The sequence below is a fragment of the Microcaecilia unicolor genome, chromosome 7 (assembly GCF_901765095.1).
Source record: "Microcaecilia unicolor chromosome 7, aMicUni1.1, whole genome shotgun sequence".
Taxonomy (NCBI): domain Eukaryota; kingdom Metazoa; phylum Chordata; class Amphibia; order Gymnophiona; family Siphonopidae; genus Microcaecilia; species Microcaecilia unicolor.
The window spans coordinates 122,923,710-122,948,813 of NC_044037.1; the positions used below are offsets into that span (position 1 = coordinate 122,923,710).

Consider the following 25,104-nt stretch of genomic DNA (forward strand, 5'->3'; position numbering starts at 1 on the left):
AGGGAAGTCATCCCAACCCCTTTATCATTTTCGCCGCCCTTCTCTGCACCTTTTCTAATTCCACTATATCTTTTTTGAGATGCGGCGACCAGAATTCAACACAATATTCGAGGTGCAGTCGCATCATGGAGCAATACAAAAGCATTATAACATCCTCATTTTTGTTTTCCATTCCTTTCCTAATAATAACTAACATTCTATTTGCTTTCTTAGCCGCAGCAGCACACTGAGCAGAAGGTTTCAACATATCATTTATTTATTTATTTGTTGCATTTGTATCCCACATTTTCCCACCTACTTGCAGGCTCAATGTGGCTTACATAGTACCGTGATGGCGATTGCCAATTCCGGTATAACAAATACAGAGTGATATTATGGTAAAAGTTTAAAAGTGACAAACATATAAGGGAATCCAGGAGGAAGAGTTAAGTTATGTCCAGTTCAAGTATTAATTTCGTTCTTGGTCCGTGACTCCTAACCTGGAACCTTGCATGACGTAGCTATAATTCGGGTTTTATTTATTTATTTATTTATTGCATTTGTATCCCACATTTTCCCACCTTTTTGCGGGTTCCTCTTTCCCACATGCATCACTTTGCACTTGCTCACATTAAACGTCATCTGCCATTTAGACTCCCAGTCTCGTAAGGTCCTCTTGTAATTTTTCACAATCCTCACGCAATTTAACGACTTTGAATAACTTTGTGTCATCAGCAAATTAAATTACCTCACAAGTTACTCCCATCTCTAGGTCATTTATAAATATGTTAAAAAGCAGCGGTCCCAGCACAGACCCCTGGGGAACCCCACTAACTACCCTTCTCCATTGAGAATACTGACCATTTAACCCTACTCTCTGTTTTCTATCTTCTAACCAGTTTTTAATCGACAATAGAACACTACCTCCTATCCCGTGACTCTCCAATTTCCTCTGGAGTCTTCTGAAAATCCAGATACACAATATTAACCGGCTCACCTTTATCGACATGTTTGTTCACCCCTTCAAAGAAATGTAGTAGATTGGTGAGGCAAGATTTCCCTTCACTAAATCCAGGTTCACTTTCCTGCTTATTTTCGAAGGATAAGGCCGGCCATCTTCCGACACAAATCGAGAGATGGGCGGCCATCTCCTAAACCCGGCCAAATCGGTATAATCGAAAGCGGATTTTGGCTGGCTTCAACTGCTTTCCGTCACAGGGCCGGTCAAAGTTTAAGGGGGCGTGTCGTCAGGGTACTGAAGGCGGGACGGGGGTGTGGTTAAGAGATGGCTGGCTTCGGCCGATAATGGAAAAAAGAAGGCCGGCTCTGACAAGCACTTGGCCGGCTTTACTTGGTCCATTTATTTTTAGGACCATGCCTCAAAAAAGTGCCCCAACTGACAAGATGACCATCGGAGGGAATTGGGGATCACCTCCCCTTACCCCCCCCCCCCCCAGTGGTCACCAACCCCCTCCCACCCCAAAAACATTTTTGTGTCTGCCTCTATGCCAGCCTCAAATGTCATACCCAGCTCTATCACAGCACTATGCAGGTCCATGGAGCAGTTACTAGTGGGTAGTGCAGTGGACTTCAGGCAGGCGGACCCAGGCCCCCCCCCCCCACCTGTTACACTTGTGGTGGTAAATGTGAGCCCTCCAAAACCCAGCCGAAACCCACTGTACCCACATATAGGTGCCTCCCTTCACCCATAAGGGCTATGGTAGTGTTGTACAGTTGTGGGGAGTGGGTTTGGGGTTTTTGGGAGGCTCAGCACCCAAGGTAAGGGAGCTATGCACCTGGGAGCTATTTGTGAAGTCCACTACAGTGCCCCCTAGGGTGCCTGGTTGGTATCCTGGCATGTGAGGGGGACCAGTGCACTATAAATGCTGGCTCCTCCCACGACCAAAGGGCATAGATTTGGCCGGGTTTGAGATGGCCGCCATTAGTTTCCATTATTGGTGGAAAACAATGGTGGCGATCTTTAACGCCGGCCATCTCTAATGCCGGCCCAAATGTTGAGATTTGGGCGTCACCGACTGTATTATCGAAATGAAAGATGGCCGGCAATCTTGTTGCGATAATACGGTCAGGTATGCTACTTTACGGGGCCGGCCTTAGAGATGGCCCTGTTCGATTATGCCCCTCTGTCTCATTAATCCATGCTTTTGAATATGCTCTGTAATTTTGTTCTTAATAATAGCCTCTACCATTTTGCCCGGCACTGATGTCAGACCCACCGGTCTATAATTTCCCGGATCTCCTCTGGAACCTTTTTAAAAAATTGGCATTACATTGGCTACCCTCCAGTCTTCTGGTACCACGCTCGATTTTAAGGATAAATTACATATTTCTAACAATAGCTCCGCAAGCTCATTTTTCAGTTATCTCAGTACTCTGGGATTAATACCATCCGGTCCAGGAGATTTACTACTCTTCAGTTTGTAGAACTGCCCCATTACATCCTCCGGGTTTACAGAGAATTCATTAAGTTTCTCCAACTCATCAGCTTTGAATACCATTTCCAGCACCGGTATCCCACCCAAATCTTCCTCGGTGAAGCAAAGAATTCATTTAATCTCTCCGCTATGGCTTTATCTTCCATGATCACCCCTTTTACTCCTCGGTCATCTAGCAGTCCAACCAATTCTTTTGCTGTCTTCCTGCTTTTAATATACCTAAAAAAAATTTTTACTATGTGTTTTTGCCTCCAACGCAATCTTTTTTTCGAAGTCCCTCTTAGCCTTCCTTATCAGCGCTTTGCATTTGACTTGACATTCCTTATGCTGTTGCTTATTATTTTCAGACGGTTCATTCTTCCATTTTCTGAAGGATTTTCTTTTAGCTCTATGCCACGTCCCTCACCTGGGTGGCCCCGTCCTTGCGGGGTCCGCTCCCGTGAAGTTTGCTCTCCGGGTGAGCCTTCACGGTTGGGAGTGTCAGTGGGGCTGGTTGATCTGCCTGAGTGCGATGTCCGAGTCTGCTCCCTCATCCCTCCTTGGCGTTCCCGGGCGCCGGCCATGTTGACCGCGTCAGTGCCTGGGGATAGGCCCTTCACTTCCAGGTGCTCAGCTGGGAGCCTGGCCATGCCTCGCTTCCCTCGGGTTGGCTGGTTGCAGCGCGGCTCCGCCTCCGCCAGCCGGCGGCCCTATCCAGAGGACACAGGTCCTTTGAGGGCATCGCGAGGTCTGCGTCTCCGTGCTGCTGCCAGCTGATTCTCTTTCCCTTGATGCAGAGGACTATTTAAGGAGCCGCATGCTTCCCTAACATTGCTTCGGCGTCTACTTGTAGAGGGACAAGCTTCCGTGTGTGTTTCCTGATTTCGTTTTGCTCCGACCTGACTTCTGCTGGTATCCTGACTACTCTCTGCTCGCTGCCTGCCCTGACTTCTACTGGTATCCTGACTACTCTCTGCTTGCTGCCTGCCCAGGCCTCCAAGGTTCCGCGCCATCTGCGGTCCTCAGTCCACCAACCCCGTGGTTCCGGAAGTCCTGTTGGCCGCCAGCACCTGAGGGCTCAACTCCTGGGGAACGGCGGTCGCCGCAGGTGAAGACTAGGGGTTGTTCGGCTGTCCTTTGGAGGACCTGTGTCTACCTTTGACCTCAGCTCTCCATCTGGACCCAAGGGCTCACGAGATTTCAGTACAGGACAGTAAGCCGAAGCCATGAGCTCGCCGACACAGCCCGAGATGAAGGATCTGGCACAGGCACTCCAGAAGCAACAGGAACAGTTAAATAGCCTGTCCAGGGCTCTCCGAGATGTCTGCTCCCAGTTGGCGATGTTCCAGGCACAAAGACATTCCGTCCCTGCGGCTCCTAGGCCTGCGGAGACCTTCTCGGGACCCCGGTTTCCTGAGCCTTCCCGGTTCGATGGCACCCTGGCGAATTGCCGGGGGTTTTTGAACCAATGCATGATGTATTTTGATATGCAGCCCAGGGCATTCCCCTTGGAGAGAGTGAAGGTGGCATACATTATTTCCTTACTTACAGCTCCGGCCCTGGCATGGGCGTCCCCTCTGTGAGCAACGGGATCCTCTCCTCTCCGATTTAGGAGAATTTCTTCGCCAGTTTCGTCTGGTATTTGATGTCCCTGGGAGGCCATCCTCGGCCGCAGCCGAGCGGCTGCGGATTCAGCAGGGAGATGGATCGGTGGGAGCATATGCGGTCCGGTTCCGAACCCTAGCCACCGAGGTTCGATGGAACCAGGAGGCCTTCTCTGCAATTTTCTGGCAGGGTCTACAGGGGCGGATTAAGGATGAACTGGCGGGGCGGGATCTCCCGGCCTCCCTGGATGCCTTGATTGCCCTGTGCATCTGGGTGGACACTCGCTTTCAGGAAAGAGCTCGGGAGTGGGCCTCGCAGCAGATGCCTCCGAGATCCGGTGCTCGGGCAAGGCAAACTCCATCGCCAAAGGATGCAGCCGGTACTCGGGGAGGGACCTCTGAAGAACCCATGATAATCAGACGGCAACGTCTTACTGAAGCTGAGAGGGCCTGCCGACGACGTAACAAGTTGTGTCTGTACTGCGGTGAGGCCGGACCCGTTATTCAAGCCTGCTCCACTCAGTCGGGAAACGCCGGTGCCAAGACCCTGTGAGGGGGATGGTCTTGGGTCACTCCTCGCCTCTCCCCGACAATTTGATCACGGTTTCAGTTATCCTGCGGTGGCAGGATTTTGTGGTGCACAACAGGGCCCTGCTGGACTCCGGGGCAGGGGGAAATTTTATTAGTGCTGAACTCCTAGAGCATTTGGGACAGCCTACGGGCCCGTGCAGACCTGCTCTGCAGGTAACATCCATCCAAGGAACAGTCCTACTGCAGCCTATTACTCAGATCACCCCACCGCTAGGAATGCAGGTGGGAGACAACCACCAGGAGGAGATTCAGCTTCTGATTTTACACAGATCCATTCACCCACTCGTCGTAGGACTCCCCTGGTTACGACGTCACTCGCCTATCATCGATTGGGTACTCGGAAAGATCAGTAGCTGGGGTAATCGCTGCGCTAATACCTGTCTGAAGGATCCGGAGCCCCGCTGTCCAGACCTTACGACCCTGCCAGGGGTTCCGCAGGCATGTAAAGCCTCATTACCTGAGGAATACCAGGACTTTGTCGATGTGTTCAACCCATTGGAAGCGGACACCTTACCTCCTCAACGGCCGTTTGATTGTGCCATCAACTTGCTTCCGGACAAGATGCCTCCTCGGGGCAAACTGTACACACTCTCCCGGGAGGAGTCTAAGACCATGCGAGCCTATATCCAGGAGAACCTACAGAAAGGGTTTATCCGACCATCCTCATCCCCTGCAAGAGCAGGGTTCTTTTTTGTTAGCAAAAAGGACGGATCACTTAGGCCATATATTGACTACCGGGGCCTGAATGCCATTACAGTTAAAAATCGGTACCCTCTGCCCTTGATCCCGGAACTCTTTGATAGGCTCCAGGGAGCCAGGATCTTCACCAAGTTAGATTTGCGGGGAACATACAACTTAATCCGCATTCACCAGGGGGACGAGTGGAAAACCGCATTCAACACACATGAGGGGCACTTTGAGTATTTAGTCATGCCTTTTGGACTGTGTAATGCCCATGCGGTTTTCCAGGATTTCATCAACTTCGTGCTACAGAATCTCTTATATTCCTCAGTGATAGTCTATTTAGATGATATCTTGATCTTCTCCACGTCACCTCAGGAACACGTTTCCCACGTCCGCACGGTGCTCCAGCGTTTGAGACAACACCGGTTATTTGCTAAACTGAGTAAGTGGGCCTTCCACCAGCAAGTTATATCTTTCCACGGGTATATCATCTCACCGGAGGGACTCCAGATGGACCCCGACAAGTTGCTGGCTATCCAGGACTGGCCCGAACCCCAGGGGCTCAAGGCGCTGCAGCGGTTCCTGGGGTTTGCAAATTACTATCGGCAGTTCATTCTGCACTACTCTCAGGTCACCGCACCCTTGACCGCTCTCACCAGGAAAGACGCCGACATCCAAAATTGGCCACCTGAAGCTCATGAGGCCTTCTCCACCCTGAAGACAGTGTTTGTCTCAGCTCCCATTCTCCACAGTCCCGACCCCAGCAAACCATTCTTCATGGAGGTAGATGCTTCCTCTCTGGGGGCCGGGGCTGTCTTGTCTCAAGCTACCTCCACCGGGAAACGACTCCCTTGTTTTTTTCTTCTCCTGAAAATTCACCCCCATGGAGCGGAAGTACACGGTGGGGGACAGAGAACTCCTGGCCTTGAAACTCGCACTCCAAGAGTGGAGGTACTTGCTGGAGGGTGCGGAACACATGTTTAGCGTGATCACCGATCACAAGAACTTGCTCTATTTGCAACATGCTAAGAGGCTGAATCCTCGCCAGGCACGCTGGTCTTTGTTCTTCGCCCGGTTCCACTTTCGTCTGGTGTTCAGGCCCGCCGAAAAGAATATACAAGCGGATGCTCTCTCCTGGGTGTTTGAAGCACCCGAGGACCCTGAGGAACATCACCCAATGCTGGATCCAGCCTGTGTGTCTACTATACTGGCGGCCACCTCCTCCATGAAGACTTTTGTGCCTCCTCGGGGCTGGAGAAGAGTGATGCACTGGGCCCATTCCTCAGCTTTTGCCGGACATTTTGGCTTCCATAAGACCCTGCACCTGATTTCCCGTCAGTATCAGTGGCCTCGTACGGCCCAGGACATTCTACACTATGTCTCATCTTGTCCCACCTGTGCCCGGGTCAAGTCTGCGGTAGGGAGACCGTGGGGGAAGCTACAACCACTGCCGGTGCCCGGGCAGCCTTGGGAGGAGCTCTCTATGGATTTCATCACAGACCTCCCTCGCTCACAGAGACATACCGTGATCTGGGTGGTGGTAGATCGCTTCTCGCGTATGGTGTATTTTGTTCCACTAAAGGCGCTACCTTCGGCCGCCACCCTGGCTTCTCAATTCATCCAGCACATTTTCCGGCTCCAGCGACCGAGGGTCTCAGTTCACCTCAAGGTTCTGGAGGGTGTTGTGTTCTGCCCTGGGGGTCACTACCCATTTTCCCTCCACCTACCATCCCCAGACCAACGGGATGGTGGAAAGGATCAACCAGACCCTCAAAGCCTTCCTAAGAGCTTATCCCGAACCATGCGCTTTTGAGCGACTGTTGGCCTTCCCCCTGTTTCTAGTTTAAAAGCTGCTCTATCTCCTTTTTAATTGCCGATGGCAGCAGCCTGGTCCCACCCTGGTTAATGTGGAGCCCATCCTTTTGGAATAATCTCCCCCTTCCCCAGAATGTTGCCCAGTTCCTAACAAATCTAAAACCCTCCTCCCTGTACCATTGTCTCATCCACGCATTGAGACTCTGGAGCTCTGCCTGTCTCTTGGGCCCTGCGCGTGGAACTGGTAGCATTTCAGAAAATGCTACCCTAGAGGATCTGGATTTGAGCTTTCTACCTAAGAGCCTAAATTTGGCTTCCAGAACCTCTCTCCCACATTTTCCTATGTCATTGGTACCCACATGTACCAAGACAGCTGGCTCCTCCCTAGCACTATCTAAAATCCTATCTAGGTGACGCGTGAGGTCCGCCACTTTCGCACCAGGCAGGCAAGTCACCAGGCGATCCTCATGTCTACCAGCCACCCAGCTATCTATATGCCTAATGATCGAATCACCAACTACAACAGCTGTCCTAACCTTTCCCTCCCGGGCAGCACTTGGAGACATATCCTCGGTGCGAGAGGATAGTACATCCCCTGGTGGGCAGGTCCTGACTACAGGAGTACTTCCTACTTCACCAGTGTGATGCTCTCCTTCTAGGAGACCTCCCTCCTCCATGGTAGCACAGAGGCTATCAGACTGTAGGTGGGGCTTCTCTACAACATCCCTGTAGGTCTCCTCTATGTACCTCTCTGCAGTGGTGTTCCTTGGGGGGGGGGCGGTAGGTGCGGTCCGCCCCAGGTGCACGCCGCTGGGGGGGGGGGGGGGGTGCCGCGCGCGCCTGTCCTCCGTTGTTCTATGCTTCTTCTCTGCCCCGGACCAGGTTACTTCCTGTTCTGGGGCAGAGAAAAAGCATGAAACAACGGAGGACAGGTGGGCGCGGCACCCCCCCAGCGGCGTGCATGCTGCTGGGGGGGTGCCGCGCGCGCCTGTCCTCTGTTGTTCCATGCTTCTTCTCTGCCCCGGACCAGTGTTCCGGGGCAGAGAAGAAGCATGGAACAACGGAGGACAGGTGCGCGCGGCACCCCCCCCGGCGGCGTGCACCCGGGGGGTCCTTCGCGGGGGGTGTCCTTTCACCGGGGGGGGGGCCCGCGCTGCATCCGGGGGGGCGCTGCACCTGGGGGGCGGGGTGCATCTGCAATCCGCCCCGGATGTCAGCCCCCCCTAGGAACGCCACTGCCTCTCTGTCTCCCTCAGCTCCATCAAGTCTGCTACTCTAACCTCAAGAGAACGGACACGTTCTCTGAGAACTAGGAGCTCTTTGCATCAGGCACACACATATGACATCTCACCAACTGGGAGATAATCATACATTTGACACTCAATGCAAAAGACTGGATAGCACCCCTCTCGCTGCTGGACTGCTGACTCCATCTTAGTGTTTTTGAGTTTTTCAATAATGTAAAACTTGCTAAAGTATTAAGGATATTAGCCTTATTAGCCTAATATAAAAGTACCTTTTAGTTTATGTGGGAGAGGCATAATCGAACCCGAACGCCCATCTCCATGGGCATCTATGTCCGAAAACGGGTATGTGAAGAGGCGGGACAGACTGTATTATCGAAAAAGATGGGCGTCCATCTTTCATTTCGAAAATATGGTTTGGACGGACCAAATGCCATGGATTTGGTCCCTTCTGAGATGGGCGGTTTTTTTTTTTTGCGATAATGGAAACTAAAAACGCCCAGCTCAGAAACGTCCCAATCCAAGCCATTTGGTCATGGGAGGGACAAATGTACAACACTACCATAGCTCTTAGGGGTGAAGGGGGCAACTACATGTGGGTACAGTGGGTTTTAGAGGCCTCCCATTTACTACCACAAGTGTTATGGGTGGGGGGGGGGGGGGGGGGGGATGAGCCTGAAGTGCACTGCATTACCCACTAAAACTGCTCCAGGGACAGGACTTGTTGCTGGTGTATAACCTTGGCACAGCAGTTCACACCTGAAGACTAATCTCGCTGAAAACGTCCTTTATTTAAATAAGCACCTTTACTCACAGTTAACTGCAGATCAGAGGTTGTGCCCCACTGGCAACGAGTCTCACTGGTACTGAGATTAGCAGTAGGTCCGAGCTGGCAGAATGGTTGCCCTCTTTCAGCAACATTCAAGGTAAGAACTAAGTGCTGTAACATGGCTAACACATGAAAGGGATCTAAAAGTGTCTTACACAAATGGCCACTACCTATTGGACTACCGGAAACAAAACAGGGCACACTCTGACCCAGTAAGCAGAGGGAAAAGCACCATGGGAGTAGAGCCTACCAACTACCAACATCGTGAGCATTTAACACAAGCTAGTGGAATCACGGAGCCCAATACCCTACACCCACCACAATACATTGCTGATGTGACTCTGCAGTGTCCTTAACAGAAAAGGTGTCACACTCACCCGAGACCCACATCAGAACCAGGGAAAGGCTGTCAGAGGATAGAACACATTCTGCTGTCATGGAGGTGGGTACGGCATTTGAGGCTGGCATACAGGCTGGCAAAAAAAGTTTGTAAAGTGGGTTTTTTTGGTGGAAGGGGGTTAGTGACCACTGGGGGAGTCAGGGGAGGTCATCCCAGATTCCCTCCGGTGGTCATCTGGTCAGTTGGGGCACTTTTTTGGGACTTGGACCTGAAAAAAAAGGGTCCAAATAAAGCGGACCAAATTCTCGTCAAAAACGCCCTTCTTGTTTCGATTATCAGCTAAAGACGCCCATCTCTCCTCGACCGATAACCATGCCCCAGTCACGCCTTTGCCATACCTCTGACACGCCCCCGTGATATTTGTTCGTCTCCATGACGGACTGCAGTTGAGGACGCCAAAAATCGGGTTTCGATTATACCGATTTGGGCGCCCACGGAAAACGACGCCCATCTCCCGATTTGGGTCAAAATATGGGCGTCTTTAACTTTCGATTATGAGGCGGATAGTATATTGTATGATTTATTTAGTGTTTCCTTCTTAGATGGTAATGAAATGTATTTAAAACTCTGTAAGAGTTTTAAACTAGTTATTTTGGGCGCCCTTTATAAAATCTGGAGCTTAACCTACAAAATATTGTAAGTTACATGGGTACCTGTTGAATTTAGGAACTCTTGCCAGCTCTATGGCTGGTGTAAGTCCTGGCACCTAAATATTGGGTGCATCGATAGCAGGTTACATTAATATTCTATATAGAAACCTAGATTCCTCAGTTCCATCATAGAATAGATTTCTATCATGCACCCTTGGGGTTTTTAAATGGAGCCTCCCTGCTATAGATTGCCCCCATTATGCATATCTGAAACCCCCTGAGGAGACAGCTAAATAATACAACATCAGCATCTATTATTTAGCTCTATTTACTGCTTTGAATAAGAACAATACACACTTATAGTGATGCCTTTACACATCGTCACGCTTCTTTCTCTGCAAGAATCTTTGCTTTTCAGCTATGTTTGAATATCTAACCTTATAGCAACCTTGATAACTCTGAACTCAGATAATCATTCCAGCATTCCCACATTCCTCCTACATTTAATTACAATACTTCTGAACATTTTATTTATTCTGACTTTCTATACTGCCTTTTCTGACAAGCAGTTCAGGGGCCCTTTTACTAAGGCGTACCTAAAAGTGACCTGCACTGGTGTAGGCGTGTGTTTGGACGCACGCAAGTCATTTTTTTCAGTGCACCTGGAAAAAAGGCAATTTTTTGTGGCCATAAATGGACATGCGGCAAAATTAAAACCAGCATGTGTCCATTTTCGGCCCGAGACCTTACTGCCACCCATTGACTTAGCGGTAAGGTCTCACACACTAACCGGGTGGTAAGTGGCCAGCACACGTAAACTGCCAGTTAAGAACCACACAGTAGAAAACAGAAAATATTTTCTGCTATGTGTTTTGGATGCACGTCAAAAATGGAATTACCACCCAGGGCACGCAGTAGCTAGTTAGTAGTTCCAATTTGGCACACGTTTGGCATGCTTAGGTGCCTATGCACCTTAGTAAAAGGGCTCCTCAAAGCGATGTACAATAATCATAAAAACTATAATAGCCAAAGAGGGGAATAATCGAACTGTGCCGGCGAAATAGATTGCTGGCAATCTATTTTGGTGGCGCCGCAAACAGCTGGCCGAACCATATTATCAAAAAAGATGGCCAGCCATCTCTTCTTTCGATAATATGGTTTGGCCTGGCCAAATGCCAGAATTTTCGCCGGGTTTGAGATGGCCGGTTTTGTTTTTCAGCGATAATGGAAACTAAAAGCGGCCATCTCAACCCCGGCTAAATCCAAGGCATTTGCTCGTGGGAGGAGCCAGCATTTGTAGTTCACTGGTCCTCCTGACATGCCAGGACACCAACCGGGCACCCTAGGGGGCACTTCTAAAAATTAAAAAAAATATATACAAATACCTCCCAGGTGCATAGCTCCCTTACCTTGGGTGCTGAGCCCCTCAAATCCCCCCCCCCCCCCACTCCCCACAACTCTACCCCACTACCATAGCCCTTATGGGTGAAAGGGGGCACCTACATGTGGATACAGTGGGTATTGGGGGGGTTGGAGGGCTCAACACTTACCACCACAAGTATAACAGGTGTGGGGGGGGGGGGGGGGGGATGGGCCTGGGTCCGCCTGCCTGAAGTCCACTGCAACCAACAAAAACTGTTCCAGGGACCTGCATACTGCTGTCAGGGAGCTGGGTATGATATTTGAGGCTGGCATACAGGCTGGCAAAAAAGGTTTTTATTTTTATTTTTTTTAGTGTGGGAGGGGGTTGGTGACCACTGGGGGAGTACGGGGAGGTCATCCCTCATTCCCTCCGGTGGTCATCTGGTCAATTGGGGCACCTTTTTGAGGCTTGGTCATGAAAATAAAAGGACCAAGTAAAACCGGCGAAATACTGATTAACGCCGCTTTTGTTTTTTCCATTATGCGCTGAAGCCAGCCATCTGGTAGCCACACCCATGCCCGCCCATGTCCCACCTTCGCTACGCTGCCGACACGCCCCCTTGAACTTTAGCCAGCTCGGCGATGGTGTCAAAAAAGGGGGGTTCAATTATACCAATTTGGCCACTTTTGAGAGATCGCTGGCAATCTCCCGATTTGTGTCAGAAGATCGCCGGCGATCTCTTTCGAAAATAAGCCTGAAAGTCACCTGACTATTATTTATGATTTATATATTATTTTTTAATCCTCACCTATTTTAGCATCTCTGTGATCAGTAAATGCTCTTCTTTACAAGCACATCATACAATTTCTATGCTCTTTCTCCTCCCCAGTTATGTGAGAAACCCCAGACATCCCAAACAGTGGAGATCCAAATAAAATAAAAACCTCCTACTTCATTTATCTGGTGGTTTGCCACACCATAGAGGTCATTTTAAAAGTATATCTATGTGAAAATAAGATACAAATGTAGATGCATGATTTTAGAAACCTGCTATTTACATATGAAATCAAGGGGGTATGTTTTCGGGAGTCCAAAAATGTATACATGTATTCCCATCTTATAATGTGAGTATTCATATATGTAAACAAAATTTCTTGTCAGGTTCTGCACCAAATCAGAGGCATGCATAGAATTTTAAAAACTGCTAACTTCACCCCTCCGAAGGGACACTACCTTGTAGTGGTGGAGGGGCTTCTGTGTTTCAGTGACTCAGAGGGCTATGCTGAAGGGTTACCCATATCAGACAGGCCTCTGAGGAGAAGCCAGACAAAGAGTGTCCCAAACTAGGGAGAGTGGAAAGATGGTGACCTGAAGCTCGTACGCTCAACGGCCCAGCTGTCCTCTGAAGTTCTGTCTTTGTTTACTTGAAATTTCCTCTCTGCATTTGCAGTTACCTTAACTGAGAGGAAGGGGACAATGGGGGGGTCAGCCGCCGATGGCCAGCGTTTTGTCCCCTGTGCAGCAAGTATGGGACCGCTGCGCGATGAGCTGCCCACAGATGACTGGGTTGATGAGTCCTTTGATTAGCGCCGGCGAAGAAGCGTCGATGCTCTTGAACCTGGAAACAACTTCATCGCTCCCAAATCATTTAACCACCATGTCCAAAGGAGTGGAGGAGTGAGTTAGGAGTGTATGCTGAAACGGAAGTCATTTACAGCTGAACCCATGTCGGCGGTGCCACTCCTAAACCCATAAGAGTTATCGGAGTTTTTGGCTCCCGTGGAGGTTACATTGAATATCATCTGGAAGGCGCTCCAGGACCTAACGGTGGTAGTAGATAATTTTGCTTCAGATATAATCTTCTTAGTGAGTCACATGGATAATCTAATCAAATCCTTTGAGAATGAAAAATTGATACAACAAATGAAGTCCTACAGGAGCAGGAAACGGTTAAGATTTTGAAAATGATAATAGGTAGAGAATCCACAAACGTGGAGAACTCAACGAAATCCCACGGATAGTCACAATACAACAAAGCAGTGGGTAAAAAACCAGGAGTTCCAGAGTGAAGATGAACCAAACTTTATTAATCAGTATATTGACTCGACACAACGTTGTGTTTCGGCCAAAGGGCCTACATCAGGAGTCTAAATACTTGAGTTGAGACCGATAATGATGATCCAGAATTAGCAATGTTGTAAAATACAGTCTTAGACTGCACAGCCCAGACTCTCATGCAAGTGATCTGGCTCACACTTCAGAACAAAGGTCTTTTTTAAGACCACTACAATAAAGACTGTATTTTACAACATTGCTAATTCTGGATCATCATTATCGGTCTCAACTCAAGTATTTAGACTCCTGATGTAGGCCCTTTGGCCGAAACACAACATTGTGTCGAGTCAATATCAGTGGCGTAGCCAGACCTGATATTTTGGCTGGGCCCAGAGCTAATATGGGTGGGCACTATATATATATATATATAGTGCCCACCCATATTACCTAGGGCAATGAGGAGCCCATCCCCACCTAGAAATTCCCCAACAATAAATTTTAATAGTGACCACCAGTCCCAGGCAGGCGGCAGGCCCCAGCTAGCTCAATTTAAAAAAAATTACACAGCACACGTCACACAATGTTAAAAATTATGATGAAAAAAAAAAGTATTTAAATTTTTATTACTGGCTCCTATTGCTGCTGGGCTGGGCTTGCCTCGAAATAATGTCGAATCATGAAGAAGAACCTTCCAGGGCCAGGCTCGTGCTCCTCACCTCCGCTCCACAACCCTCCTGTAAAACGTGCACTGCATGGCGTGCACGTGGTGGTGGTGGGCTGGACTGGAGTCCTGGACTGGCAGCTGAGCGGGTGCCGCCATTCATTCCAGGCAGCTCCGCGCTCCGGAACTTTCATCCGATCTGGGCACATTCAGAGCTGCCAAGGGGTCCCAATTTTTGAGAGGGAGATTTTTAGTACACACCCCCAGCCCTGCCCTACTCTGTATTGGCTCCACCCCCTGACACAACTTAATCCCACTGCCATTTCAGAAAATATTTTATTTAATAGTCTAATACCCTTTTCAATTAACTTTCAGAGGTCAAATCCTCCTGCCTCAGGTCAGGTCAGGACATCCTCTCCTGACCTGAGGAAGGAAGTGCTGGTCTCTGAAGACTAATCAAAAGTGTTTTAAAAATCAGTGAGGGTATCACCTTATTTTCTATTTTATGTTTTATTTGCATTTATTAGCCTTCATTAACACAGCTACCACATTGCTTTACCCTAAATTAAAAATAAAATTATTTTCTGTACCTTTCTTGTCTAGCCATTTACTTGTTCTAATTGTGTTGGTCCCAGTCAAGATTCTGCATTCCTTTGTCTTCTCTTAACTCTCTTGCCAGGGTTTCCTGTTCATCTGTAATTTTTCTCTCCTTTTTCTTTGTTTTCTTCAATTTATTTTTCTGTCTCACTCTCTGTCCAGATTTAATTAATTCTTACTATCCATTCTTTAATTTCCCTCTTTTTACTTCATCTACTTATCCCTTTTCATCTTTTCCTCACTTTTGTTCTCCCCATGCCCCTTCCTCTTATTCTCCAGTCTTTCATTAACTCTATCTTCTCCCCCTTTCTCTCCCTATCCTTTCAGTGTCTCTCCCTCTCTCTGAATCCAGCGTCTCCTCTTTCTCTCCCTAACCTTCCATCCAGCACCTTCCCTCGTTCTCTCCTACCCTTCCATCCAGTGTCATCCCTCTTTCTCTCTCCATCATTCCACCTATTACCCTCTCCCAATCCATCCATCCATTGTCTCCCTCTATCTCCCCTTCCTTCTAGACAGTTATCTCTCTACCCTTTTCCATTCAGCATGTCCTCTCTCTCCCCCCCCCCCCCCCCAACCTACCAGTGGCTTTCCTCTTTCTCTTCCTACCCTTCCATCCAGCGTCTTCCCTCTTTCTGCTCCCTCCTTCCAGCATTTTCCCTCTTTCTCCCTCCTTTCATCCAGCATTTCTCCATTTGACCAGCTAAGGTCTCCCCCAGTTTCTCTCCAGCAGCTTCTCTCTCTTTCTCCTGCCATTTTCCATGTCCCCTCCTTCTCTCCCCCATCTTTCTACTCATCTCTCTCTCTCTGTACCCCTCTTCCATCTAGCATCTTCCCTCTGTCTGCCCCTCCTTCTAGCATTTTTCCTCTTTCACCCTCCTTTCATCCAGCATTTCTCCTCTTTGTCTCTCTATCTGACCAGTCAGGGTATCACCCTTGTTCCCCTTCCTTCTCCCCAGCAGCCTGTCTCTCCCCTGCTCTTTTCCATGTCCCCTCTTTCTCTCCCCATCTCTCTCTGGCTCTCCCCTGCTCTTTTCCATGTCCTTTTTTTCTCTGGCTCTCCCCTGCTCTTTTCCATGTCCCTTCTCTCCCCATCTCCCACATGGCTCTCCCCTGCTCTTTTCCATGTTCTCTCCCCATTTCTCTCTCTCTCTCTGGCTCTCCCCTGCTCTTTTCCATGTCCCCTCTCTCCCAATCTCTCGCTCTCTCTCTCTCTGTACTCTCCAGCATCCTCTTCTTTTTTTCTCTCCCCTCTGCTCTCTCAGACACCCTTCCCCTACCAGCCACGTTTCCTCTCTCACTCTGGCGCTCTGAAGCAGGAGCAGCGTCGTCAACACAAGAAGAAAAACAAGCGCGGGGCCGCCCACAACAGCCTTCAGTCATGCGCTTTTGGCTCTCCCATCCTCTGCCCCCGCTGACGTCAATTTCCCGTTCCGGGAGCAGAGGACAGGCAGAGCCGACAGCGCATGACTGAAGGCTGCTGTGGGCGGCCCCACCCTTGTTTTTCTTCTTATGCCGGCTGAACTGAAGTGGTGGCTTGGCGAAGCACCTGTTTTTGTTCCTGCTGCTGCTCAGGAGAGAAGCGGCAGCAGCAGCTGCAGCAGTGGAGTTCAGCGGGAGACCAGGAGATGACCCGCCAAAGCGGGATGCGGGAGACTTGGCACGAAGGTGGAGAAGATGTCGGATCATGGATGGGCGGGCCTGGAGGGAAAGTGGGTGGGCCTGGGCCCACCCAGGCCCACCCGTGGCTACGCCCCAGGTCAATATACTGATTAATAAAGTTTGGTTCATCTTCACTCTGGAACTCCTGGTTTTTTACCCACTGCTTTGTTGTATTGAAAATGATAATAGACCAGAAAAATTTGAACAAAATGAATATTATTACAGATGATTAATATCGAGATTGTTGTTTTCCCAGAGTTCCGGGTATGACTCCTAAAGTTTTTTTTTCCTCTGAAATGATTCCTAATATATTAATTCAAAAGGAGTGAAGCCTGTGAAACTGGGATTACCTTAATCAGTGGGAATTGGATTAGAGATTCAAGTGTTTGTATTGTTAAATAATTTCTGGTTTTAAAAGAGAAAAAATGAAATCAGGTGTATTATTTCCACTATTGGACAATAAGTATGTTTCCAACCAGTGGCGTTCCTAGGGTGGCTGACACCCGGGGCGGATCGCCGATGCGCCCCCCCCCTGGGTGCAGCGCGACACCTCCCCGCGGCGAAAGGACACCCCCTCCGGCTGCAGCATGACCCCCCCCACCCCCGGCGAAAGGACACCTCCCCCGGCAAAAGGACGGACACCTCCCCCCGGCAAAAGGACGGACACCTCCCCCGTGTGCATTTTTACCTGCTGGGGGGGGGGGGGGGGTGCCGCGCACCTGTCGGCTTCACTCATTCCCTGCTCCCTCTGCCCCGGACAGGAAGTAACCTGTTCCGAGGCAGAGGGAGCAGGGAATGAGCGTTGCCGACACGCGCGGCGGCACCACCCCCAGCGGTGTGCACCTGGGGCAGACCGCACCCACCGCCCCTCCTTGGTACGCCACTGTTTCCAATGAAATTAATTGACTATACACCGTTTTGGGTTTGAAGAAGCCAACCAGACGATCAATATGGAATAATGATTCAGATAAATAATAACTGGGGATAATCAGGTTAATACCACGTTTTCTTTGTTTACTGTTGTTTAATTGATCTCCTTGTCTTGTTACATAAGTACATAAGTAATGCCACACTGGGAAAAGACCAAGGGTCCATCGAGCCCAGCATCCTGTCCATGACAGCGGCCAATCCAGGCCAAGGGCACCTGGCAAGCTTCTCAAACGTACAAACATTCTAGACGTTATTCCCGGAATTGTGGATTTTTCCCAAGTCCATTTAGTAGCGGTTTATGGACTTGGCCTTTAGGAAACCGTCTAACCCCTTTTTAAACTCTGCCAAGCCAACCGCCTTCACCACGTTCTCCGGCAACGAATTCCAGAGTTTAATTATCCGTTGGGTGAAGAAACATTTTCTCCGATTTGTTTTAAATTTACTACACTGTAGTTTCATCGCATGCCTCCTAGTCCTAGTATTTTTGGAAAGCGTGAACAGACGCTTCACATCCACCTGTTCCACTCCACTCATTATTTTATATACCTCTATCATGTCTCCCCTCAGCCATCTCTTCTCCAAGCTGAAAAGCCCTAGCCTCCTTAGTCTTTCTTCATAGGGAAGTCGTCCCATCCCCGCTATCATTTTAGTCGCCCTTCGCTGCACCTTTTCTAATTCCACTATATCTTTCTTGAGATGCGGTGACCAGAATTGAACACAATACTCAAGGTGCGGTCGCACCATGGAGCGACATAACGGCATTATAACATCCTCACACCTGTTTTCCATACCTTTCCTAATAATACCCAACATTTTATTTGCTTTCCGAGCCGCAGCAGCACACTGAGCAGAAGGTTTCAGTGTATTATCGACGACGACACCCAGATCCCTTTCTTGGTCCGTAACTCCTAACTCTTCCTATTTATTTTGTGGTCTAAGAAAGAGAAAGATTGTATATAATCCATTTATCTAGTTGAGATTGTTTTCTTCTAATATTGTATCAATGTACAGTCATCTCTGTATTACTGTTTGCAAGTGACCCTTGTAAAATGAAAATTATAAATAAACCACTTAATTGTCAAAAAACTGCTAACTTCAGCCAGAGATTTACACAAGGGAATAACTGGGTAAAGGGTGAAGTTATCCATGTGGGCAACTGTTAAGACATGTTATTTTACCACTAACTTGTGCTATTTTACTTCAGGTCCCATTTTATGCAATGAGATTTAGTTACTAATAACTGGTGTTAACAGTAAAATAGCGTGTCTAAACGGTAGCCCACATGGATAACTTCCTCACTAAGGGAGCAGGTTATCAACATGAGCTACTGTTAAGCTGGGTTATTTTACCACAAGTCGAGTTATTTTAGCACTGGGTCTTATTGTATAAAATGGGACCCTGTGCTAAAATAACCCAATGTGGTAAAATAAACCTGACTTAACAGTAGCCCATGTTGATAACTTCCTCCCTAAATCTCTTAATCCTCTTCATTTCTGCCTCAAATGTTTGAAAACAATTTAGGTAGCTTCAAATGTTAATTGCTAACATTTATATGTTTTTCCTTTAACTGGGTTCCTTGGTCTACTATAATCTATAATCTCTCTCTCCCAAGGATTATCAGATGTGTTGACCAGGACCTCCAATACTTGATCCTTGTTATTAATTTACCAAACTGACCGCAACACCTCCACCCCTGGTCTATCACCAACTGGTGAAACAGAACCTTAATAAAAGGATTCCAGGGATTCTGTGGGGTTGTTCTTATCATAGGCCTTTATTATCCAATTCTCAGAATTTTAACCATGCTGGGAAAAACTCTTCTCGAGAAAAAACCCCAAGCCTGACAAAATCAGGATCTCTCCATGCATTGGCTGTCTTATGTCAACACATACTATACATCTTACATCAAAATTTCTTTCTATCTTGACAAAAGTATTTATTTATCCCACATCCTAATACACTCATTATTTTACTAATTCTACCTAACCACATTTATATGTGCAATTTGCTGAGACTGGGAGACCAGGGGGCTCATTTTCAAAGCACTTAGACTTACAAAGTTCCATAGGTTACTATGGGGCTCCAGAAGCGTAGCCAGGTCATGATGCCAAGGGAAGAGGAAAGCAGACTGTGTAGGTGCACGCACTATGTAGGCATGACAGATTGCTGAAAAATAGACGCCGGCACTGTCAGAAGTCTGTTTGGGGGAGCATTCACTCCCCTGGCACCCCATCAAGCTACGCCTCTGTGGGCTCATTTTTGAAAGAGAAAAACATCCAAAAAAGTGTCATAAATCATGATGTGGACAGATTTCTTCTCAAAATGTCCAAATTGGTATTTTTGAAACCTATTTTGCAGACATTTGTCTATGCATTTGATCTGCAGTGCATCCAAATTACAAGGGGCATTGCAGGGGTGGGCTTGGGCATGTCTAACGGATGTTTTACAGCCATAATGAAACAAAACAAAAACATCTAGGGTGAAAACTTTAATGTTTTGATCTAGACCTGTTTTCAGAACGAATAAGACACAATAAAGTTCTCTACATGACCAGAGGACCAGTGAAAGAAATCAGGGATGCCCCCCTTACTCCCCCAGTAGTCACTGACTCCCTCCCACCACCCAAAAATGTGTATAAAAATAGTACTTACCAGCCTCTATGACTGCTGCAGATATTATGGCCAGGTCTATTAGAGCAGCAAGCAGGTCCCTGGAGTAGTGTAGTGGTCAGTGCAGTGCAGTGTTGAGAAGAGGACTCAGGCCCATATCTCCCCGTACTTATTACATGTGGGGGAAAGTGTCAGCTCCCCTAAAACCCACCCAAACCCTACTGTAACCATATTTAGGTGACCCTTTCACCCATAAGGGCTATTGTAGTGGTGTACAATTAGGGGCAGTAGGTTTTGGAGGGCTCAGGAGACAAGATAAGGGTGCAACTGTGAGATGTGTACCTGGGAGAATTTATATGAAGTACACAGCACTGCCCCCTGGGGTGCCCCATTGCTCTCCTGGGATGGCTGTGTGACCAGTCCACTAAAATTGCTGGCTTCTCCTACCTCCCAATGGCTTGATTTTCTACGTTTCTCTTGTACTTTTTTTTTTCAAAAAATGGACCAAAAAGATAAAGCACAAAAAGATGTTACATATGTAGACATTTTGCTTTTTCAAAAAAGGCTATATTTCCTATTTGGATTTGGGCAGTTTAGCACAAAATGTCCAAAGTCCAACTCAGATGTCAAAAATGCCCCTCCACATAACTTTGCAAATCTAAGTGCTTTGAAAATACACCTATATGTGGACACCACAAAATGGCCACCTCAACACATATAAGTACCAGCACTTACATGTAGAAACTACCACATGATTCCACTCTGATTCCACATATAGCTTTTCAAAATTGCAGCTTCCTTTGTATGTGGCAGCAAATATACATGTATTAGTTGGTGCCCTTCATATATTATAATGGCTCTGCATTTGGCTGAACCTTTTGTAAAATACTAGTAGAATTGTGAACACCCCAACTTGATGTTCAAATTTGTCCCTAGACGACCTATGGAAATGAGCTTTCACTCTCTTGCATTGGGACAGTTACAAAATCTCTCCTGTGTGAGTGTTCATGTGTTCCAAATGCTCTCTGTAGTAGACTGAGGACTTCTTCAGGTGTCTGTGGCAGAGCTACTTATTTAACTGGAGACTGGGAAAGCAAGAAGTATCAAACCTTACTGAGGAAAGCAGTTGTGTACTTACTTTTAAAGAAAAAGACTTCTCCTCGAATGTTGGCAATAGCATCAAAATGTGCTTTACAACGATCAGGCTGATCACGGGGCCTGCTGTAAAAGGGGAAAACACAGTTCCATTTTATTTGATTTTTAAGATGATGAAATATAAGAGAAAGAGAAAGGTTTGGAAATTCAGTTTAAGGAGAATGCTATGGAGAAGAATGTTCGCTAATAGGATAGTATCAATTATGGGATATGAGCGAAGTACAGGAAAGATGGCAGAATGTTCACTGATGTGTTGATGACTGAAGTGTGAGGGGCACTCACTGAGGTAATTGTAGCTATTGTGGGATCATAAGGGGGAATACTCTCTGCGGGCCCGATGCACAAAGCTTACTGTGCTGTTAATGTTTGCTTTAGACTGGTTGTAGCCCGTCTAAAGCAAACGTTATTTAGCGAGTAATGCACAAAGGGGTTATCTATGGCTCTAACGTGTACCGTTAGCAGCCACTGAGAACCCTATGCAAATGTATTACACTGAGCTCATTAGTATTCTAAAAGGCATTCTGTGCCATACACAGCTCCAGACCGCCTAGCTTTAATGAGCTATTTTTATGGCTGCTCTGGAGAGGAGGGAAACACAGACAGCTGCAAAGATTGCCTGCTTGTGCTTCCTACCTCTCCCCTCCCGATCCCTTACCTAGAGACCCGCTGAACCAAAAATCCCTGGTGGTCCATGGATTGCTTCCTAACCCCCCGACACAAGATCTTTTAAAAATTCCCTGGTGGTCCAGTGAGCCCCGATCCCCCACCTCCTCCTGGACCCCCCCCCCCCCATGCAAAAGAACCCTGTTGGTCCAGTGGACCACCTCCCAACCCCCCTCACTGTAACCATCACTCCCTGATGGTCTAGTGATCCCCCATCCCCACCCCCACACCTCTATGTACCTCAAATACACAAAAGGCAGGAGCAACACCTCCTCCCTTCTGCCTCTGGGCCTGGCCCTCCCAAAATGATGGCACCCAGACCCTGCCCAGTGCATCCTGGGTTGCATTGGGAGGGGCTAAATACCATATAAGGAGTTTTCATCCTTATATGGTGCTTATCCTTGTCCAGTGCATCCCAGAATGCACCGGGCAGGGTCTGGGTGCCACATTTTGAGAAGATGGGCCCAGAGGCAGGAGGGAGTTGTTGTTGCTCCTGCCCTCCTGCCTCCATTGCTTTCAAGGTACAGGTGGGGAAAGGAGGGGAGGGGGTTGGGGTCCACTGGACCACTGGGGATTTTTTGCATGGGGGTTGGGAGGGGGTGCAGGGGGGGTTGCGGGTCCACTAGATCACTAGGAATTTGTTCCTTGGGGGAGCAGGGGGCTGGGAGGCAGTCAACTGGACCACCAAGGATTTTCTTGTTCTGTGTTTGTGTATGTGTGTGTGTGTGGGGGGGGGGGGGGGGGAATCAGGAGGTGGTCCATTGGACCACCAGGAATTCTGTGCAAGCTGTCAAATGCATTTGACAGCTTCAAGTCACAAACAGCAACCAATGCACAAAGAGGGATCCATGCATCTCATTTGCATGCGATTCCCTTTGTACATTGGCCATTGTGTGCGACTTGATATTTTTTCCCCACGGCACCTGTATTTAACGGATGATGCTGTGCATCATCCCCTCAGTTAGATGGCTGTGGAGGATAAAAAAGTATGATTATGAACTGATGTATTGGTGATGGCAGTGTGAAATACTCACTAGTGTGCTATTAGATTGTAAGCTCTTTGAGCAGGGACTGTCTTTCTTCTATGTTTCTGCAGCGCTGCGTATGCCTTGTAGCGCTATAGAAATGCTAAATAGTAGTAGTAGTAGTAGTAGGCTATGGTAAGATAACAAGGAGGAATATTCAATTATGTAAGTGTAGAGAAAGGAATATTGATGCTTATGTTAGCATCTGTGCTGGAATAGGAAGGAGAAATACTCACTTATATGTTGGTCTTTGTGGTGGGTAATAAGGAATATTTGGTTGGGTAGGTACAGGCAATGCTGGCTTTTCTTGGTCTGGATTTCTCTTCCTCCTTCCTATATTGAAACATAGATCAGTGACCAATGAATCAAAAGAAAGCTAAAAAGAGAGAAAGTAGTAAGGGTGGCACAGGGAGGTGAGGGGGAAAACAGTAAAAGATGGATATGAAGTATGAAGATTGAGCTTTGATTAATGACCTTGCTTCATTGCTTGTATGGTTGCTTACCTATCTCTCTATATGACTGGCCTATGTTTTATTCTGTATTTTATTGGTGTTCCTTTCATTTTTTCCAGATTTTAATTTATTGAAAGCCACTATGGCCTGTTATCAGTAATAGCAGGATATCAAGCTTTTTAGTAAACATAAACATAATACACCATAAACCCAGTGAGGGGAGATAAGAAAATGGCAATAGAGATTTTAGATAGAACGATACTTAAGGCCTGTCAGGTTCATCATCATAACACAAATCTCATTTGATCTCATTTGTTTCATACCAGCAAGTTACCTTGAAGGAATCATATTTCTAGCTTTATAGACTACCGTAGACTATGTTTATTGTTAAGTACATAAGTACATAAGTATTGCCATACTGGGAAAGACCAAAGGTCTATCAAGCCCAGCATCCTGTTTCCAATAGTGGCCAATCCAGGTCACTAATACCTGGCAAGATCCCAAAAAAGTACAAAACATTTTATGCTGCTTATCCCAGAAATAGTGGATTTCCCCCCAAGTCCATTTAATATTGGTCTATGGACTTTTCCTTTAGGAAGCCGGCCAAACCTTTTTTAAACCCCGCTAAGTTAACCACCTTTACCACATTCTCTGGCAACGAATTCCAGAGTTTAATTACACGTTGAGTGAAGAAAATTTTTTTTCTCTGATTTGTTTTATATTTACTACATTGTAGCTTCATCGCATGCCCCCTAGTCCTAGTATTTTTGGAAAGCTTGAACAGACGCTTCACATCTACTCGTTCAACTCCACTCATTATTTTATAGACCTCTATCATATCTCCCCTCAGCCGCCTTTTCTCCAAGCTGAAGAGCCCTAGCCTCTTTAGCCTTTCCTCATAGGGAAGTCGTCCCATCACCTTTATCATTTTCGTCGCTCTTCTCTGCACCTTTTCTAATTCCACTATATCTTCGTTGAGATGTGGCGACCAGATTTGAACACAATATTCGAGGTGCATTATAACATCATCATTTTTGTTTTCCATTCCTTTCCTAATAATATCTAACATCTATTTGCTTTCTTAGCCGCAGCAGCACACTGAGCAGAAGGTTTCAATGAATCACCAGCGACGACACCTAGATCCCTTTCTTGGTCTATGACTCCAAACGTGGAACCTTGCATGATGTAGCTATAATTCGGGTTCCTCTTTCCCACATGCATCACTTTGCACTTGCTCACATTAAACATCATCTGCCATTTAGAGACCCAGTCTTAGTGGCGTTCCTACCCTCGATGACACCCGGGGCGGATTGCCAATGCGCCCCCCCCCCGGGAAATGACACCTCCCCCCTCCCCGGCGAAATGACACCCTCCCGGATGCACGCTGCTGGGGGGGGGGTGCCGTGGCACGTGCCCGTGGACTCCGAGTTCGCCACGCTAACTTCGCTGGTTTGCTGCAGCTCCCTCTGCCCCGGAACAGGAAGTAACCTGTTCCGGGGCAGAGGGAGGGAGCTGCAGCGAAGTTAGAATAGCAAACTCAGAGCCCACAGGCATGCGCCGCGGCACCCCCCAGCAGCGTGCACCCGGGGCGGACCGCCCCCCTCCTTGGTACGCCACTGCCCAGTCTCCCAGTCTCGTAAGGTCCTCTTGTAATTTTTCACAATCCTCACGCGATTTAACGACTTTGAATAACTTTGTGTCATCAGCAAATTTAATTACCTCACTGGTTACGCCCATCTCTAGGTCATTTATAAATATGTTAAA

At 47.8% G+C, this 25,104-nt stretch overlaps 1 protein-coding gene across 1 annotated transcript in view; it reads right to left on the bottom strand.

Moving 5' to 3' along the window:
• Positions 1-25,104, bottom strand: part of MMP25 (matrix metallopeptidase 25) — a 426,665-nt gene that overhangs the window by 94,584 nt on the left and 306,977 nt on the right. Inside the window, exons 6-7 of the mRNA XM_030210435.1 lie at positions 23,125-23,221; positions 21,184-21,266 (exon numbers count right to left, since the gene is read on the bottom strand). Coding sequence (XP_030066295.1) covers positions 21,184-21,266; positions 23,125-23,221 — 180 coding nt within the window. The remainder of the gene's footprint in view (positions 1-21,183; positions 21,267-23,124; positions 23,222-25,104) is intronic.